The 21,198-nt window shown below is 37.8% G+C and overlaps 3 protein-coding genes across 5 annotated transcripts; all 3 read right to left on the reverse strand.

Moving 5' to 3' along the window:
- Positions 1-10,596: 10,596 nt before the first annotated feature.
- LOC116138446 (G-type lectin S-receptor-like serine/threonine-protein kinase At1g67520) lies at positions 10,597-12,440 on the reverse strand. 3 transcript variants are annotated; one of them, XM_031424161.1, is made up of 6 exons: positions 12,317-12,440; positions 12,028-12,100; positions 11,729-11,939; positions 11,392-11,629; positions 11,111-11,258; positions 10,597-11,019 (listed from the first exon to the last, which is right to left on the reverse strand). In XM_031424161.1, exons 1-6 carry the CDS (start codon positions 12,403-12,405, stop codon positions 10,714-10,716), a joined length of 1,065 nt encoding a protein of 354 aa, XP_031280021.1. In that variant the 5' UTR covers positions 12,406-12,440; the 3' UTR covers positions 10,597-10,713. The 3 variants fall into 3 exon arrangements, with proteins under 3 accessions (XP_031280021.1, XP_031280020.1, XP_031280022.1); XM_031424160.1 differs by having other exon boundaries at positions 12,028-12,227; XM_031424162.1 differs by having other exon boundaries at positions 10,957-11,046; positions 12,028-12,227.
- Positions 12,441-12,677: 237 nt separating this feature from the next.
- Positions 12,678-14,292, reverse strand: LOC116138463 (G-type lectin S-receptor-like serine/threonine-protein kinase At4g27290). Its single transcript, XM_031424177.1, has one exon. It carries the CDS (start codon positions 13,971-13,973, stop codon positions 12,678-12,680), a length of 1,296 nt encoding a protein of 431 aa, XP_031280037.1. The 5' UTR covers positions 13,974-14,292.
- Positions 14,293-15,462: 1,170 nt separating this feature from the next.
- On the reverse strand, positions 15,463-16,771 carry LOC116138464 (cysteine-rich receptor-like protein kinase 27). Its single transcript, XM_031424178.1, has 3 exons — positions 16,674-16,771; positions 15,889-15,943; positions 15,463-15,708 (listed from the first exon to the last, which is right to left on the reverse strand). The coding sequence occupies exons 1-3, from the start codon at positions 16,769-16,771 to the stop codon at positions 15,463-15,465; spliced, it is 399 nt and encodes a 132-aa protein (XP_031280038.1).
- Positions 16,772-21,198: the final 4,427 nt, after the last annotated feature.

Consider the following 21,198-nt stretch of genomic DNA (forward strand, 5'->3'; position numbering starts at 1 on the left):
CCTTTTTTATCTTTGATTTCTAGATCGAACTCTGCAACAACAAAATCCATCGAATTAGTATAGCGTTAGTGTCTTTCTTGGCTAACAAATACCTAACTGCAACGTGGTCTGTAAAGAAAACTATCCTAGACCCAGAAGATAAGATCGGAACTTATAAAGGAAAACACTACTGCAAGCAACTTTCTCCGTAGTGGTGTAATTACATTGAGCATCGGAGAGGGTCTGCTTGCATAGTAGATCACAACGGGTTTTATTCCCCGTTGGCCAAGGACTGCAGCAATGGAATGTCCGATGCGTCACACATCACTTCAAAAGGTAGGTTCCAATCAGGAGGTTGCATGATGGGTGCAGTGGTCAACGCTTCCTTCAAAATGGTAAAGGCAATCATACAAGAGTCATCAAAAACAAATGGCACATCTTTAGCAAGCAAATCACACAAAGGCGTGGAGATCTGCTAAAATTCGGATGAAACGCCTATAAAATCTGCATGGCCTAAGAAAGATCTAATTGTTTGACCGACGAAGGCGTTGGTAGTTGAGAAATCAACTCTACCTTTGCCTTATCCACCGATATCCCCTCCTTGGAAACTACATGACCTAAGACAATTCCCTCTTGAACCATGAAATGACTCTTTTCCCACTAAGAACAAGATTTGCTCTTTGCAACGTTTAACACCAACTCAAGTTTTTCGAGACAATCATCAAAAGATGTACCAAACACAGAAAAATCATCCATGAAGACTTTAAGGAATTGACCCACCATGTCAGAAAATATCGATAACATGCACATTTGAAACGTTGCCGGTGCATTGCACAACCCGAAGGGCATGCGACGAAAGGCAAACGTGCCAAAAGGACATATGAACGTGGTCTTTTCTTGGTCTTGGGGGCAACTGGTACTTGGTTATATCCAGAATAGCATCCAGAAAACAATAGAAAGCTTGCCTGCAAGTTTTTTCTAGGATTTGGTCAATAAATGGGAGCGGGAAATGATCTTTCCTAGTGGCTAGGTTGAGCTTCGTATAGTCAATGCAAACTCTCATCTGTGAGAGTACGGGTAGGAATTCGCTCACCTTTTTCATTCTTAACAAAGGTGAGGCCACTCTTCTTAGGTAAAATGGGTTGGACTCACCATTGGCTGTCGGATATAGGGTAAATGATACCCGCATCAAGCCATTTGATCACCTCTTTCTTCACCACCTCTTCATGTTCGGGTTTAACCTTCTTTGAGCTTCATGCACGGTTTAGCATTCTCCTCACAAAATATGCGATGCGCAAAAGAAGGGCTAATCCCTGATCGGCTACCGACCAACCGATTGCTTCCTTAGTGTTGTCAAGACCGCATTAATCTCTTCTTGCTCACTATCTAAGTTGGCGGCAATGATCACGGGTAAGGTCTTGTTGAGTCCTAGGAAAACATACTTTAGAGTATCAGGCAAAGCTTCAACTCTAAGACTGGTGGAGACTCAATTGACCTCGGTTTGTGTCGTTAGACAAAGGTGGTAAGGGTTCATACTTGCTGTTCCAAGGTCGACGCTCTAGAGTGGGCGACCTAGCTATATACGCACTAACCTCCTGAATCTCAAACACGACACTCAAGCTAGATATCTCTTCAACAAAGGATTCATAAGAGTGTAAATTGCATCATCACATAACATCTGTGGGGCGTGAGCCTCCTCTAGACTGTCAATAGTATCAACCATGAAACACTCGTTATCATCCTCACGCATTGGTCCTAAACCAGCATTAAACCATAAGTCTCGGTTTCCTATTCCAAAAGACACTTCCATCTCTCTTGATCTACGTTAATGCAAGCATTTGCCGTTGTTAGAAAAAGCTCTCTAAAATAATCGGTGGCATACTTCCGCTGCTCATATACCATGTCAAGACAAGAAAATCCACCGGAAAATTAATTCCTCAACCTTAACTAACACATCCTTAATAGGCCCCTAGGCATTTTGACTGATCGTCAGCTAACTGCAGTATGACTTCAAGACTTGAGCTCACCTAAGTTAAACTGTTCATACACAGGAAGTGGGTAATTAGTTCACGCTCGCCCCTAAGTTAAGAGTGCTCTATCAATCGTGACATTACCTATCATACAAGAAATAATAGGAGCTCCAGGATCCTCCACTTCGGGGGAATGGGTTTGAGACAACCGCACTTACATTTTCTGGTAAATGTACAGTTTTAGGTGTGTGAGATTTCATTTTCCTCTTTTGCGTGCACAAGCTTTGAGGAATTTGGCATAAGAGGTACTGTTAATGGCATCTAAGAGTGGAATGTTAATCTGCACCTGCTTAAACAATCAACATTTCATCCATCCTAGCGTTTTTCCTAGTAGTGGGAACATTTGGGGGCTCTAAGCACTGAGGAAATGGTGCTCTCGGTATGTATGATGCAAGGGATGGTTCATTCTCCCCAACTTTTTCCTTACCCGATCACGAACACTTGACTCTACAAGAGGCTCACTTTACTCTCTTTGGCTTGGTCCCTACCTAGATTCCTCTTCTCTACCTGACTTTTACTTCTCTCAGGCCTAATTAGCTCTCGACCGCTCGCCGAAGAGTCATCAGGCTTAGCTTGTTCGGAAAACCCTCTAGTTGAGAAGAACCATAGGGTTACCTATGATTGACTAGGCAATTGGCCTTGTTCCCTCCTATTGCTGCTTCGGCTATTTGACCAATGGGTCTCTAGTTACTAATGGATTGGGAATGGGAAGTGAGAAGTGGGTATTCTGCTCTAAATCCTGGAACCTAGCATTCATGTCGGCTTTTGTTCCTGCATGGTTTGGAGCATTTGAGCCATCATTGATTTCTAGTGAACTAGACACTGGAGTAGGCTGCTGAACGGGAGGTGGGAACTTAGGTGGATGGTGGTTGGATTGAAGGTTGCTCCCTATAATTGCCTTGTTGATTGGAAGGATTGTTCTGTGGCATATTATAGGGACATTTGAGGTGGTTGTGGCTTCCATGAAAAATTAGGGTGGTTACGCACCCAAGATTATATGTGTTCGAATACGGATCGTTCTGTCTCTGGAAGCCTTGTGAACTTACACTTGCTCCTCAAAAGAGTCAAGGGCAGGTTCCTCAACCCGGATGGTCAAGAGTAGAGTGCATGGCAAAAACATCCTGGTTCGCCTTCTAAGATTGTGTAGAGGGTTGCCCTTGTATAGATACTGGTCAAATCGGTGGGCCAACACCTCTAACTGGAACTAATGGTCATCTAACCGTGACACCTCTACACGCACCCTTCTTGGAGGGCGCCCTGAGAAGGCTTCTAGATGCAGAAATGTGGTGCATTGAATTTTCACTTAAGGTTTAAAGAGTTGCCATAACTCATTCCGTCCTGTGCATAAATGTTCCTCCACAAGAGACGTTACCATATTCCTATGCCTCTCGGTCAGTTCGTCATAAAAACTCGAACTAATTGCCGCATAAGGACTCGTGATGGGGACATTTCCTAAGCATTTCCTTCAAAGTTCCCAACTCTCATAAAATTCCTCGCCATCAAGTTGAGCGAAACTAGTAATGCTTCGTCGTATGCTGTTGGTTTTACCAATGGGATAATACTTTTTTAGGAATCCTTGTTGCATTTTGGGTCTAAGAGGTAATGGACCCTGCTGCCAAGAATGAGCCCTATTGGCTCGATCCTTAAGTGAAAATGGGACAAAATTAGAGCACGACATCTTCATTCACATGTTGAAGTCTAACTGTGGAGCAAACCTCTAAAAATTCATCTAAGTGTTTGTATGGCGCCTTATTTAAATCCCATAATAAATTGGCAACAATTGGATGACACAGTTTGACTCATAGTGTTGTGTTTGAACATTGGGGATACGGATACATGAGGCTGAAGTGTAGGGTGGTGGATGCGAAATGTTGGCTAGGGGACATGTGCGGGTTCACTGGTCAGCCATCCTACGTGCTTGTTTTCTATTTTTCTTACAAGTGCGTTCAATTTCAAGATTCAAAGGTATAACTCTTTGTACAAGACCTTCTAGTTTGCATTCACCAACCAAACACACAAAAGGCTCAACAAGCAGGTAGCAACAATGTCAAGGAAAATAACTAAATGAAAACCAAGAAACAAATTTACTAAGCACACGAAACAAAACTAAAACAAATCTAAAATCTAACAAAACTATACCCAACGAAATTTACACAACAAATATGTTTAATCAAAACTAAATTTATCAATGCAACCTAAAAGAATTTATACTAAGAAAAAATAAATCTAGGAATAAAAAAAAAAATCAAAGTTAGAGAATTTCACAGTCGAGACGTGCAGGATCTCAATGCCACGACACGCTGAAGCGTTTTCCCAATTGCAATTCCTGCAAAAACAAAACAAAAGCAAATGAAACTACCAATGCAAATAAAATAAACAACGTAAAAATGAAATTACGCAAACAACCTAAAAAGAAAATAATTAAATAACAATGCAAAGAGACAAACTAAACGGAACACAAAAATTAAACAATTCACCCAAAAAAAGTATCACTACAAAGAAAATAACACAAACAAACAACAAAAAGACTAAAAAAACCTAGACAAAAACTAATGACTACCTAAACACAAAGTCAAAAGACGTTGCTCCCCGGCAACGGCCGCAAAATTTTGTTAGACCGGTCGTCACGGTCACAAAATTAAATCTAAATACCATAGTTAGCGGTAAGCAGGATCAATCCACAGGGAGGAAGACTAACAACCTAATGTATTTTAAGTAGCGGAAATGAAATTAGCAATTGATTAAAGAAACTAAATAGACTAAATGCAAATAATGAAATAGTGCAATTAAAACTAATAAAGACTTTATAATAAAAAATGTTGCCGTTACGGTTTTGGTTCGACACGAGACCGACTCACACAATTCTCCTCAACCTCTACGATCCCCTAAACTACAAGGCAAGGTAAATCAATGAAATGGCTCCGACTCTAGGTATATCTATCATGTCTCACCCGATCACTCAACTTCGATTGGTTAAAGACATACATTGAACGTCGATAAACGTACAAGGCAAAACACTAGTTGGTACGCGATTAACAAATACAATTTGTCAACACATAATATCAATCAACCAACTTCACCTAAACGCAACAATAGTAGAAATTAAATTAAATCGAACACAACTCATACAATCGATGCGAAGTAATGAAAAGCAATATTCATCATTCAATTATTCCAAACCAACGTTTATCATTCAGCAAGTTCTATGAAAACATTAAATCATAATGGACAACAATATTCATCACAAAGTTATGCTCAAATCATATTAAAGTACGAAATCAAACATGAAACGAAAACAAATATAATCCGAAGCACAATACTACCAAATGTCCTATTATCGGGCTCATCCAAGTAGTCGAGAGCTGATGAGGAGGTCGTGGAGTCAACCCGATCTCGCCTATGCTGTAACAGACAACCGGGAACTTAGCCGCTCATGGTGGTGATGACGGAGGCCAAAACGGTGGAAACGAAGTGACCATGGCGGAGATGAGGTAACCGACAGCGATATGATGCGAAGAGGGGTGAAAAACGACCAACGGACAGCCCAGAATACGAACAGCCACACTTCACCCGGAAAACGTTAATTTTCCGGTGAAGCTCCGGAAAACGGTGGCAGAAATGGGATCCTAAGGTACCGATGGAAAGCTCTGGTGATGGGGTTCAGATCACGGTCTTGGGGAGGTGAGAAGTCGTCGGAAATGAGCAGGATTGGCCTGGAAGATGAAGAGGCGCGACGGCAAAATCGCGGATGACAGTTTTCGTGGGGCTGAAGCTAGGGAAGTGTAGATTCAGCCGTGGGGAAGGGAGATCGACCCTTGGGGAGCTGAAACGTCGTCGAAAAAGGGTCAAAACTGGCCTGGAAGACGAACAGTCAGGTGGTGGAAGACGAAACGCCGGGGCTGCGTTCCGTGATTGCGGGTGGTGGTCCGGGACGATGGGACAGACGACGATCTGCGCACGAGGAAGCCGAAGAGTCGTCGGAGGTCGCCGAAAATGGAAGACGAAGGGTGGCTGGAAAAGATGATGAACAGCCCCCCTGTTCACGCGAACTGCAGTTTCTTTTATTGAACAATTGCAAAATATCATTTGGTCCACACAATTGAAAAGTGACAAAATCAACCCCTTAAAACATGACATTTTACCCCCTAAACAGCATAAATGAGAGAAAATCACCCTTAATCCAAACCACAACCAATATCAAATCATATACTTTTCAAAATCATTCCAAACATGTTAAATTCATAAGAAAAATATTAGAAAGCGATTTTCCTGAAAATAAAATTAATCTTTAATTGTCTCAATATACTTCAATTTAATCACACATGGGGTATTTTTATCACCAAAATATGGTCACTTTCATGACTCTAACAGATCGTTGGATGCTTGGGTAAAAGATGTAGGCTAGCAAGGACAAAAGGCTGGACAAACACTTTTGGTAGGCAAAGAAAGATGGCTAGGAAATGTAATCATGGATAGATATTTAACAGTATAGGTCTAATTTGATCTAGGCAATGTAGGACATACAAAATCAGTGGTCCAAACAGGTGGTTTAGAGACTTACTAGACTTTCTAATTTGGTTGGGAGAAGGTAAGGGTGCATTAACTACAGAAGAGGGTGAATGTGAAGTGGAAGAACTAAGTACTGCTATTTCTATCTCATGAAGAAAATTTGTAAAATCAAAGGATGTAAAGGCTAACTCTTCTCCATGAAATGATCAAGTAGAAAAGGAGGTTTGCTGGTTGATGTAAAGAAAAAGGGAAAATATGTTCACGAAACAAGACATCCTGATTAATCAAAACTGTTTCAGATTTCAAATCATATAGAACAAAACCTTTTTTGGTAGAGGAATGCCAAGAAAGACACAAGGAGTGGATCTTGGGCAAACTTATCTTAGAGGATCAGAGTGGTAGCATATGTCAGACATCAAAAAACTTTCAAATGATCTAACTTAGGCTTATGACCAAAAAAAAATTTCAAAAGGTGAAAAGCCATTAAGAACTTTGGTAGGCAGTCTGTTAATAACATAAATAGCAGCCTTGACTGATAGCCCCATAAGTAATCTAGAATATGAGATTGAAACTTAAAGGCCCAGCTATATTAAGGATATGTCTATGCGTATGTTCTACTATCCATTTTGTTGTGAGTACAAACACAAGTGCTTTGATGTACAATTCCTAAGCTAGACATAAATTGTGGCATTGATGATTGAAGAACTTTGAATTGTCAGTTCTAAGATATTTAGGTGGTTTGATTGTATTGATTTTAACCATGTGAAGGGAATTTTTCAAGGTTTGATACACATCAGACTTAAATTGCATAAGGAAAAGCTAAGTTGTTAGAAAAGTCATCAACGCGGTAAGGAAAAACCTAGCATTACTGGGTTGGAATTCTGTATGGTCCTCAAAAATTAAATGCAACAAATCAAAAACATGTGATGTGGTTGTTCACAGCAAATGGCAATCTAGTTTGTTTGGCTAAAGGACAAACATCACAATGAAAGCCTTTTGTTCAAGAAGACTATGACATAATTTTTGAAGAATTGGAAAAGGTGCATGCCTTAACCTCTTGTGCAATAATTCAACATCAGTACTATGCAAATGTGTAGACAGAACTGAAGGTAAACTACTTTTATTGATGAATCAAAAAATACATTTTGAGAATCACAAACTAACCCTTTATTACAAGCGGACTTTTTGCTTAAAATTGGAACTAAAGTTGTAAAATATTTTTTTATTTTTGAAATATGTATAAAATGGTATAGTCCCTGACATTGCTACCAATCCCTTCAGTTTGCCACTCCAAAGATCCTAAATAACACAAAAATCAAGATAAATTGATAGAACAGTGCCAGTAGAAGTCAATTTGGATATTGACATCAAGTTATACTTAAAGTCGGGTAAATATAAGAACCTTTTCAAGTGACAAATTTTCTTGCAATTTGACATAACCACATGTTCAATTGGGGTTTGTTCGATTTGGAAGACCTAAATAACTAGCTATAAGGCTTGCTAGCAATAAGTGATTCAAAAATTCGAAAATTATGGGTCATATGGTCCTAGGCCCTAATCAAAACCAACCATCTCCGATATAATAATTTGAGTATAAAGAAACTATGTTATCTGCCAAATTTGCAGATGGTGCTCCCATATTCTCCTTGCTCAGCAATTGAAGCAATTGAGCATACTGTCTTGAGTCAAGACATTGCCGAGATTAGCTCCTCCTTGATGTTGTTAGAAGCAGATTCAGTGGCTTGTTCCTGACTAGAATGAGCTTGATTAGCTTTGACTTTGTCCCTAATTTTTCTTTAGGAACTGGAAATCTGCAGTGTAGTTTGTAACAAGTATCCCTCTTAGCCCACAATATGACAATAGTAACATTTTATGTAGAGTTTTTTTCCTTTACACTTTGAATTTTGATTCTGATCATTCCTTTGATTTCCTTATGAATACAGTGATGTAGTAACCTCGGTAGTTTGATTAGAGCTAGTCCAGACTTTTCTGACTCTCATCTGACGCACTATAGAATAAGCTTGTTTGACTGAGGGCAGAGGAATCATTAACAAGATCTGACTTCGCACCAAAGCATATGATTCATTAAGTCCCATTAGGAACTGTAATAGCTTTTATTGGTTGAGATGAGCAAATAAGCCTTGGCTGAGTCACTATCTGGTGGCGGCAAACTCACCAATGAACTCAGTTCATCCCATAAAGTTTTCAACTTATTGTAATAAACCACAATCGAACTTGTTCCTTGCACCAAATTAGCTATCTCCCTATGAATCCCAAAAACTTTTGTTCTATTGATCTTATTATCCGGTTCTTGAAGATCTTGCCAAACTTGATGTGCATTGTTTGAATACACAATGCTATTAAAAATGTCCTTCAAAACAGTATTGAAAATCCATGACAAAACTAAATAATTACAACGTTCCCACTGTTCATGCAAAGATTGATTGTACTTTGACTTCTCGCAAGAACCATCAACAAACCCTAATTTGATCTTTGCCCTTAGAGAGACTGTCATAGCACGACTCCATATCCCATAGTTCTCTGTTCCCGTGAGTTGTTATTAAATTAGAACTGAACCAGGGGTGTCTAACGGATGAATGTAGAGAGGTGAACCTGAATCTGTAACATTTGACATCTGTTGAAGAAATTAGCTCGATTTGATTTGGCGACGTGAGCAATTTTGAACGAATGAGAAGAGAAGCTTGATTAAAGACAATTGAAGACGAGTCGAATCAGATGAGAAGCTCAATTAAAGACGAGAAGCTTCAATCATAATAGCTTTTTAAGCCGCGAAGCTGAGAATCTTCCATTGAAGAAATTTTAAGCTACAGGAAGTTGGAAATCTTTGATTGAAGAAGCGAGAAGCCGGGGATCTTTGATTTAAGAAGTTTTGAGCTTGATTGAAGAAGCTAAAACTTTGGCTTGGATACCATGTTCAAATTTGTTTTAGAGAGAGTAAAACTTTGTTTCTATTATTCAACTTCAGTCTCGAGTACAGAGGCTTATTATATTTGTTATATAAAAACCTTATTCACCATGGTTAAGTCAACCACAGTTAAGTACAATCTAACTAATTAACTAATTACAACAAACTAACCATCTAATTATAACAAACTAATTTCAACAATTAATAACTGTACCATAAATCCAATACAACCATAAAAAACAAACAAGATCATCCAAGTTCGAAAAACTCCAATGATTAACTATAAAAAGAGGTTTTCAATTCACGTGGAAGTAATTAACCGTACAAGAAGTATTCATTTCACGTGGAAGTAATTAACTACAAAAAAAACAAGCCAATCAAAGAAGTTTTCTTTTCACATAGGAGTAATTGACTATAAAAGACAAACAAGGCCCTCCAAGGTTAACCCAGAGGCTAAAGAGTATGTACAGGTCTAATGAACAGTTTGGGTCAGTTCTTGCTGGAAAAAAAATTTGACAGGTTACCCTCTTTGTACCATTCCCTGCAACTTTCAAGTTTTTCTGCGTTTTAAAACTTTGAAGTCTCGAATAGTTGTTGTAGTCAGAAAGAAGTAATAATTTCCAGGGGTACAACAAAGTTATTTATTAATTTCTCCACCAAAACCATGTCCTCTTAACTTCTTAGAAAATCTATGTCGCTTGACTTTGGTCCATATACCGCTGTTATTTGATGACTTTCACCATCTAACTTGTCACAGTCCTTTAAAATGTCTGCCTTAGTCTATGAATTCCCAGTAACCATATGTTATTCGTGGTCCAGAATCATCCTCAGCTTCAGTCAAGGACTACTTTTTAATATATTCTCTGTAATGCTCATGTGGGAAGTCTATCAAAATGCTACACATATGTGATAAGTTTTGGTCATTGAATCCAATGCACTTCTCTGATGCGTACAGCAAAATTTACAAGGTGATTTGCAGCAGATAATCCAATAATCACTACAAGACAGGCTACAGAAATATAAACTTAATTTGCATAAAGTAGGAATACTAAATCTGATTGGGATCAGATTAGCATTTGTTATAATGACCATATGCAAAACCTTTTGCTTAAAATCATAATGTTAAAGGGAATTCTTATTACTTTGAGTGACTAAGTATTGATGTATCATTAATTTACAAACACGACACAGATTGCAACATGCAATACACATTTGAATTCAAAAGATATAGTTAGAATTATCCTCAGATCGTTAAACTGATCCTTTAAATTAACGAGCTTCCAAACTTGTAACAGTTACATCATTGACAGAATAGTTTTCTGGTCTGCCAGGAGGTGATCTTGAATTTGCTTTACTTAAATGTGAAAAAGCTGGTTGGTTTGAACAAGGTAGTGGTACAGTTTCGTTCTGAAGCATCGAGACAACATCAGACATGGAGGGTCTGTCTTCTGCATCTTCTTGAACACAAAGTAGTCCTATGTTAACATATCTTAGCAGTAAATGCTCGGAGGATGCATCTTCTAATACTGGATCTATCAGGTCCAATCCCCTGTTACTTGTCCACATATCCCATGCCTTAAAATCAACACGAAAAATTTACAACTGTGACAACCAGTTAGAAAGAACCCGAACCATGCAGAAAAAGTAGTCAGCTTTTATTACTTACATAACCAAGAAGATTGAGAGAGCCAGTTTGATAAAATCCAGTATTTTTCTTGCCACTGATAATCTCAAGCAACAATACTCCGAAGCTGAAGACATCAGATTTTATTGAGAAGATGCCTTCAATAGCATATTCTGGAGACATATATCCACTGCAAGGCAAAAATTATTGCAGGATTATACTTGAGTCCATGATTAGAAATGTCTGCTAGACAAATAAGATAAGAACCTACAGGCCATGCAGGAGTCTTAAATTTAGTTTTTTCGTTCACTTTATGCACTTACTAAGTCCCGACAATTCTATTAGTGTTTGCTTGCAACTCATTCCCACCAAAAATGCTGGCCAGTCCAAAATCAGATATTTTAGGATTCATGTCTTTATCTAATAAAATATTGCTAGCCTTCAAATCCCTATGAATAATTCGCAATCTAGAATATTGGTGTAGATAAAGAAGCCCTTGAGCAATTCTCTCAATGATAAGAAGACATATGCCCCAATCTAGATTCTTGCTTTTGGTTGGATCTGATTCACATCAAACGAAATTGAGAGTAAAATTCAGAAAGAAAAACCGTAAAAAAGATAACAGTCATAAATATATCTGAAACTGTCTGATATACAAACCAAAGAGGAATAAATCTAAGCTTTTATTTGGCATGTATTCATAGATCAGAATCTTTTCATCTCGCTCAATGCAACATCCCAGAAGTCTAACAAGATTTTTGTGCTGGAGCTTGGCAATAAGAACGGCTTCATTTCGTAACTCCTCCCATCTTTGTCCAGACCTTCTTGAAAGTCTTTTCACAGCTATTTCATCTCCTTTCAGTAGTATTCCCTGAAATGGAACTTTCTTAACCTGGTAAGGTTTTCTACCTGAAATTTCATAGAAGTAGGCCAATTGCTACTAGACAATAAAGTTTTACCTTGTAAACAGGCCCAAAACCACCCTCTCCCAGCTTGTTTGTGACTGAGAAATTGTTTGTTGCAGCAGAAACACTGGCAAAAGTGAACAAAGGCAATTTAACTTCCCTCCTGCTGTTTTTTCCAAGCTTATTTGCTTCAGGGAGTTCCGGATCATCAGATTTTAGACTCATACCCATATCAAATAGTAACAAATTCTCCCCTACAATGGTAAAAAGAAAGAAAAAGAAATCTATATTTTAAAGGATATTTTTACACTCAAAACCATATCATGCTATCAGAAAGTGTTACCTTTCCTTAAGAGCTTTCTCCTCGCATAAAGAATAATAGAACCCAAAGTGACCATTGTCAGAGAAGTGACAATAGTGACCATTATCCATAACTTCTTCCTGTTTCCTTTATTTGGCCTTTGTGCTGGATCTGTTGAAAATCCATTGTTAGTTTCGTTTCTATTAATTAACACTGAAGAAGCAGATTAAAAAAACATCATGCACAGCCACCACAACCAGAACAGATTGATTGAAAAGTTGTGACAGCCAAGAGTTGATAGTTTCCCAATTGAGAAAAGGCAAGTTCAAAAGTGAAAAAGAAATAAAAAAAAAATTTATCTGAGGGGTAAAGCTTATCATGTCTACCTATTCTATAGAATAAGTTAAAAGAGTAGCACTATGAAAATAAACATACCTACTTCTGAAGCTTTTACTCGTATGTATACATCCTGTCGCCCTTTGGTTTCGAGGAGCTTTCTGATATCAATCAGGTCACCAAACCACATCAAACAGCCACTGCCTCTGGTAACATTGAAATTGGCATAAGCTCTACAAGAACAGTTCTTCAAGCACTTGTTCTCACATTCCTGGAGATTCATACTCTCATTAAGTGAGACCTCTAGAAGGTCAGGCAATTTAATATCAGCAAGCTTTGTGAACCTGTCTCCACTAGTACAATCTAATGAGGAACTTGGCACGCATGTTATAGCTGAAGACTGATTCTGTTCTGACTTGGATATGAAACCCTTCAAACATTCACAAATAGGTGTTTTGTCAATGCTGCAAACACCATTAGCACCACACCTACCATAATTTTCACACAAATCTTCTGGAGCTGAGTACACGATATCCCATCCAGCGCTCCTCTCTTTCCATATTAGACGCTGCATCATTCCTGATTGGTTGATTTTTAATAGCATAATAATTGGATTGTTGAAACACTCATACCTGTAATAAATCTTATCCTGATTATGTACCAAAATTGGTACAAAAAGCAAATTTGGGTTTGCAGAAGTGCCTCCAAAGTAAACGCCATTCCAGGGTCCGGTTCGGGCCAATTTAATTGATCCCCTGTATATGGCCGTTTGAGGTAACACATGAATGTCAAGTCTGAACGTAAAGTCTCCAGAGGATGGATCATCACCACTTCTCCATGACGTTAAGTATAGCTCCAGACCAGCGTTTAAGTCCCAGCCCAACTTCATGCCTGGCAACAATGTGTCTGATGGATGATCAAAGCTTTGCCACAGATAGCTGTCAGAACTGGTGCTTAAATTGTCTCTGAGAATAAAGTTTCCGGAATCCAAGAGTTCTGCCACTGGATTCTTTACTTTTCTATATATGCTTGAAGACCAGACAATGCCCTTTCTTTGATCAAGAAGGACAAGGTTTCCATTATTGCTAATGGTTAAGGCTCCATGAGGATCTATAATAGGTCTGTTTCTGTTTGCAACCCACACAACCATCTCAGGGCTTTTCCTGTACCATATTCCGAGGTACCTGTTCTTTGAGCTTCCAGGAGAAAAGAAGCCTAGCTCAAACCTTTTGGCTGATGAAATTAACTTCTCACCATCATGGATGAATTGTGCCGGACTAATGGTATCAGCTGCTAATGACAATTTAATGCCAGATAAAACAATGAAAGAGCTAAAGATGTGGAAGAATAGAAAGCTCTTCATTCATACATCTGTTAGTAAAAATATCGGAATGTTGGGAGATGTAAGCCAGACATATTGATATTGCAAATATAAAGATACCACAGAGTACTGCATAAGTTCTCTTTTTTCCTGATTGAACATAAACATCCTCAAGAATATTGCATACAATTTTTTCCTGATTATGTTCATGCAAAATTTGATATATTGGTTCAGTGAGGAGACCACTAAATCTTGTCTCTTGCATAACAAGAGAAAGGACAGAACAGGCAGATGATTAGTTAAAAGAAGGGCAAAATCATAGTACCAGCAAAAATTCATTACCACAGTGTAAACTTAGGAGTAATTGTCATAAACGGCAAAGTGCAGAAATCTTGAATCCAATAGCAAAATCTATTAACATAAAGGAATTACATGGCATCTAAAAGCCAAAAAGTTAAGTCAATGCATTATTAAAAAAAATTCAAACATATCAATTAGCAATCAGTGGCTTCATAGAAAATATGAAATGCATATTATCCTCTTACTGTAGATAGTGATCACTCCTATTTGAGAAATCAATTTTTTCTAACCAAATGATGTAAGATTCCAAATTCCACTCTCACCTCATGAAAATTGGTCTCTATTTGTGTATGCTATAATAGTTGTGGAATTTGTGTGATATGGTTTCTTTGTCAACTTGAAATGGAGGACCTCTTACAAATGCAGGAGAAACTTTTCTGTTTGTGGCTATCAAAACTTTTGTTTTTGGTCATTCTTGACAGCTGAAGGCCCTCCACTTATTGGATTTGAAATTAGAACAATATGGAGACAACTACTAGTCGTAGACTTCATGGTAAATGCCTGCAATCTTAACTTCGGACTCCACCAAAGTTATATCCAAAAAACTGGCAAAAAATAGTCAAAAACTAAATGATGGAATGTAAGGAATTGAAATTACATACTGACTCCAAGGCTATTTGCTTCTTTTTCTTCTAAGCACTGAATATACAAAACAGTCTTGTTTTGTCTCATTCATTTTTTCTCCATCTTATGATATGTCTCCGGTTATGTTGAAATACGCTCTCCTGTCATAAAGAAAATTCAACGGTTCAACAGGTTCATTAATTTTCCTATTCTGGTTAGGAGAAACACACATGGAAAATCAAAAGATATAAGATATCCAAAATTCAATGCGTTGCATTTTCCTAATAGCAAGACAAAGAAAACAAAATCATCAAAACAACATATAAATGGTTTTATTAATAAGCATGCAGTTTTATTTTGCAATTTAGTAGTAATTAATGTAGACATTGTCATTTTAACTTTTACAACCGAGATGAACTCTGAATAGGAACTAACCATGAACTGAGGCCACGAAAGCTATCGAGCTTCCATTTCTGTATTTGTTATGTCATTCATTGGACAAGCTTCAGGCAAGCATGTAGGAGGATTTGATACAGGAGGAATTGGATTTTTTGAACTATTCATGTAACAAACAGCTGGCTGCTTTGGAGTAGGTAAAGCAAGAAGCTCATTTTGTAAGCATTGAGACTACTTCTGACATGGTTGGTCTATTGGTTGCGTTCTCTTGTACACAGAGGAGTGCCACTTCAATGTATCTTATAAGAATTGGATATGATGCTTCGTTTACCAATACAGGATCCATCAGGTCCAGACTCCAGAGCTTTATCATCTCTCCACAGTTTCCACACCCGAAGAAAAGCAAAACCTTTGAAGTGATCAAATTCTTAACCTTTCCATTATACTTATAGAAAGACTATGGACATCAAACAATTCAATAATATTCTTCTTGTAACTTAATACATTATAGAAAAAAGATAAAAAAATAAAAAATATTGTCACCTACATATCCTATAGATTATGAGAGTCCTTATGGTGGAAGCCTGTGTTCTTCTTGCTTATTAGTCTTCAGCAGCAGTATTCTGAAGCTATATACATCAGATTTTACTGAGAAGAGGCCTTGCAGGGCATACTCAGGTGACATATAACCACTGAACTTCATCATTCAAACAAACATTTTACCATCTTGAATTGATAATGAAGACAAAACAAGAAAATACTGTATGGGCAAGGATTAAAAATAGTTCAAAATTTCAAATTTACTTTACAGTGTTCCAACAATCCGTCAAGTATTTGCTTGTATCTCTTCGCCAACAAACATTCTTGCCAAGCCAAAGTCAGATATTTTGGGATTTATGTCACCATCTTGTTTGTGACCATTTGAATCCTACTTGTTATAGATGTATATGACTTCCTAGATTATAGGGATCACATTAAAATCCTTGATTATAGAGATCACTTCTATCCTTAAAATCCTTGATTATAGGGATCACTTCTATCCTAATTTAGATTGATAACAAGTGTATATAAATATGTATTCTTTTAAGCTATGAATGAGAAGAGTGAATATTCATTANAGCAGCTGTCGGATGGACGTCGAGGAGCGGAGAGTATTGGCACTACTGTCCACCAGTTATGATATTTTATATTAAGTAGAAAATTTTTAATATAGAGTACTTTGTATATGTAGAAAATTATATTTTATGAGTAAAGAAAAGTTTGAGCCCACTATCTTCCATACGCTATGTATGTCTATAATTTGCATAGTATGCATTATCTGAATAGTAGTACAGAGCAGGTGTTACAGTTGCATCCACCAATGATACTTCGGATTAGTCAGTTCTTATCTCTACAGATGAATTTGTCAAGTTTTCATTGTACCAGGAATCATTAAAGGCTTCACCTACTCCTGTCATGGCTATAGCTGACTCAGGTAAGCCAAATACATGTCTCCTTTCCTTATCCTCCAAATTCGTCATTGACTCTGGTGCAACAGATCACATGTCAAGTAATCCTAGTCTCTTTGCTACGTATCAATCAAAAACCCTTTCGAATGTGACTTTAGCAGATGGGTCACCATCCTACGTTCTTGGGTCTGGCACAGTTACCCCTATTCTTCAGCTTCCCTTGTCAAATGTCTTACATTTACCAGATTTTTCTTTCAATTTGATTTATGTTAGCCAACTTACTCGTGCTCTTAATTGTTGTATTTTATTCTTTTTTGATTATTGCTTGTTTCAGGATCTTACGACGAAGAAGATTATTGGTAAAGGACATGAATCTGGAGGTTTTGTAATGCCCCACTTGAGATATATAGCCATTGTTTATGGTATGGCCACAAGGTTTATTGAATTGCCCCTAAATGAGTTTGTATATTATTCATGTTGTTTGGTTGGCCCTTGGTTGAGTTTATGTTTTGGGTTAGGTTGAGTGTTTACCCTGAAATTGATCAAAACTTAACGGATTTTGGAGTTGTAGTCTTCACCGCGGCGGCGTTGGCTTTGTGTATGGCAATGTCGGTTCTATAATTCTTCGTCGGGGCGACAGAGAATCGTTCGCCGCGGTGAAGGGCCGACTGAGTTTTTGTTTGAGTTTCTAGAGAATTCTTTCCTAAGGGAAAAATTACCATTCTGCCCCTAATTAATAGGAAAAGTTGGGAGTAAAATGCAATGAAATTTCATGGAGAATAGGTTAGTGTGGGGGTGTGAGTGCAATGAATCAAAGGATAAAGGTGGAATTTTCAAGAAAGAGTAAGGGCAAAATGGGAAAGAGTGTTTATTATATGAGCTAATAAGAGTTTAGTTCTCTAAACCCCTTCATTTCACCCATTTCCACCGCCTCTTCATCTCCCATTTTCTCTNAGGGATCACATTAAAGTCCTTGATTATAGAGATCACTTCTATCCTTAAAATCCTTGATTATAGGGATCACTTCTATCCTAATTTAGATTGATAACAAGTGTATATAAATATGTATTCTTTTAAGCTATGAATGAGAAGAGTGAATATTCATTACGTTTATTTACATGGTATCAGAGCCTTAAAAGATAATTAGGGTTTGCGTCTCAAAATTGGGAAATTAGGGTTTGGGTTTCAAAATTGGGAAATTAGGGTTTGGGTTTCAAATTGGGAAAACCTGTTTAGGTTGAGATTTGTTCAACACCGCCACCCAAGGGAGATTCAGAAGCCGCTGATAGGCAAAACCCTAAGTTCTAGCCATCAGAATCGCCGCGCGTGAGCTCCACGCGCCACCTGAAACTTCGGTGAACAGTAACATGCGCCGGGGCGTGAGAGCATGTGCATAGCTGACTTCTCCTCTAATTCTCTTCGTCTGCTTCGTCGGTACTTGTACAGCACATTTTCGTGCTGGATTGGGTAATCTCTTACTGGTTCACTGCTGTCCTTTGTTTGGATATTTCTGAGGACTTAGTTGTGATCTTTCGGCACTTTGTTTTCGTTTGGTTATTGGTTTTTTGCTTGCTGTGGCCTCTGGTTGGTGGTGACTATTGATTGATTTGGTCTGTCACTGAATTTAGTTGGTTTGCTTTGTTTTAACTGTTTGTTGGTGTGCATTGGGATTATCATCTATTTAAAACATGTCTGATACAAAGCCAGTGATGGAAATGATACCAACGATGTCGAAAATTACATAACATAAGCTCATTGGTATAACTAATTACCATGATTGGCGTAAAACCATTATACTGTATTTGCGGAGTATTGATAAAGATGATCATATGACTGATGATCCACCTGAGGATGATTTGAAAAAGACATGGCTCCAGGATGATGCTCGGTTGATTCTACAAATACGGAACTCTATTGACGGTGAGGTACTTGGCCTAATTAATCATTGTGAGTTTATTAAAGAGCTGATGAATTATTTGGAGTTTCTGTATTCTAGAAAAGGGAATGTTTATCATATTTATGAAGTGTGTAAGGCATTCTACCATGAAGAGAAACAAGATAAGTCTCTTACAGCCTATTTTATGGAGTTTAAGAAGACTTATGAAGTGTTGAACATGTTGTTACCCTTCAGTGCTGATGTCAAAGTTCAACAAAAACAACGGGAGCAAATGGCAATCATGANAAGAGAGACAGAAAGAGAATCAGTAGAAGTCACGTAGAGCGAGAGAAGTCCTGGCCGGGCCTCCGATACGACAGGGCTGTGACATTCAAAGAGCAAGTTAGTAGAAATGAATTATGAGAAATGAGAATGAGATAATAGAGAGAATTAAAGAATGAGAAAGCTTGAGAAAGAATGAGATAGAAAGAGAGAGAGTATGAGAAAGAATGAGAGAGTTTGAGCTAGTAAGAATAGAGAGTAAAAGAAAGAAACATGTATTTCTTTTGCATTAGTTGCATGTACATCTCATACATGCATGCACCATGATTTCTTCCATGGTTAGTGAAAGTATGACGAGAATAAGAGAGAGAAAACCATGATTTTCCTTCATGGTGAGTATGATGAGAACAAGAGAGAACCATGATTTTCCTTCATGGTGAGTATGAATAAGAGAATAAGAACAGAGAGAAAGAAAGAATAAAAAGAGCAGAACAGAGTTAAAGGAGAATAAAAGTATTAGAAAGAAAGAGAAAAACAGTGAGAATTAGAAATAGAAGAACGATAGAGTAAGAAAAGAACCAAAGAGTGAGTTACGGGGACAGGTAGTAGAGGAATTACTTACTGAGCATTGTTGGGCTCACCCTATTGTTCTTCCCTGTTTTGCAGGAAATAGGAGCAGCGGTCGGATGAACGTCGAGGAGCGGAGAGTATTGGCACTACTGTCCACCAGTTATGATATTTTGTATTAAGTAGAAAGTTTTTAATACATAGTATTTTGTATTGGTAAAGAATTATATTTTATGAGTAAAGAAAAATTTGAGCTCACTATTTTTCATACGCTATGTATCTCTATAATTTACATAGTATGAACTTTAAGAATAGTAGTAAAGAGCAGGTGTTACAGGTTTATACATTCTCGACAGACCAAAATCTACACTTGTCGCTTGTTCTAGTGTTGCATCCCCGTTTTAAGCACATTGTCGTTGGGCCATCCATCTCTTCCTTCACTGAAGAGATTGTGTCCTCAGTTTAATAAAGTGTCTATAGTATAGTGTGAGTCATGTCAGTTTGCTAAACATCATCGTGTTAGTTTTAGTCCTAGAGTCAATAAAATAGTTAATTCTCCCTTTGAGTTAGCTCACTCTGATGTGATTTGTTTTCTTATTTCTGTGCTTTTTGTACTGAGATTAAAACTCAATTCAATGTTTCTATTCATACATTGCGCAGTGATAATGCAAAAGAATATCTATCAGTTTCTTTTCAAAATTACATGACCCAGAATCGCATTCTTCATCAAACTTCATGTGTTGATACTCCATCTCAAAACGGAATAGCAGAACGGAAAAACAGACATCTTCTTGAAACTGCCAAAGCGTTATTATTCCAAATGAATGTTCATATACCATTCTAGGCTAATGCTGTTTCCACTGCCTGCTTTTTGATTAACCGTATGCCGTCTTCTGTCCTTCATGGTGAGACCCCGTACAGTATTCTTTTTCCTAACAAAGCATTATTTCCTCTTGAACCTAGGGTAGTTGGTAGCACTTGCTTTGTTCGGGATGTTCGACCATCAGTCACTAAATTAGAACCCAAGTCATTAAAATGTGTCTTTCTTGGTTATTCTCGACTTCAGAAAGGATATCGGTGTTATTGTCTAAGTCTTAAGTATCTTGTTTCCATTGATGTTACATTTCTAGAAGAAACACCATACTTTCCCTCTTCTCCTGCAGATCGTCTGAAGGATGATGATAATGATGATTTGTTAGTTTATACCTTCACTTCCCTTGCACCAATATCTAAATCGGCATCTTCTCCGACCTTGTCACTATTCCTACACTTCCTACATCGGCTCTTATCTCTGATCCTGCTCCTGCTCCTGCTCCTGTCAAAGTTTACTCTCGTCGTCCAGCTCCTCCTGTTTCATGTTCGGCACCAACTTTTTCATCATCCGATCCAGTTTCAAGTGATGATCTTCCTATTGCATTTCGAAAAGGTAAACGACAGTGTACTTATCCTGTTTCTTCTTGTGTTTCTTATGATCATTTGTCACATTCATCATGTTCCTTTATTGCTTCCCTTGATTCTATTACTATCCCTAAAACTGTTCATGAAGCCCTTTCTCATCCTGGTTGGTGTAATGCAATGAGAGAGGAAATGAATGCCTTAAATGACAATGGTACTTGGAAATTGGTAGATTTACCTTCAGGGAAACAGATAATTGGATGCAAATGGGTGTTTACAGTTAAAGTTAATCCAGATGGGTCAGTTGCTTGACTAAAAGCTCGTCTGGTTGCTAAAGGATATGCTCAGACTTACGGAGTTGATTATTTTGATACTTTTT

The sequence above is a fragment of the Pistacia vera genome, unplaced genomic scaffold (assembly GCF_008641045.1).
Source record: "Pistacia vera cultivar Batoury unplaced genomic scaffold, PisVer_v2 Contig341, whole genome shotgun sequence".
NCBI lineage: Eukaryota > Viridiplantae > Streptophyta > Magnoliopsida > Sapindales > Anacardiaceae > Pistacia > Pistacia vera.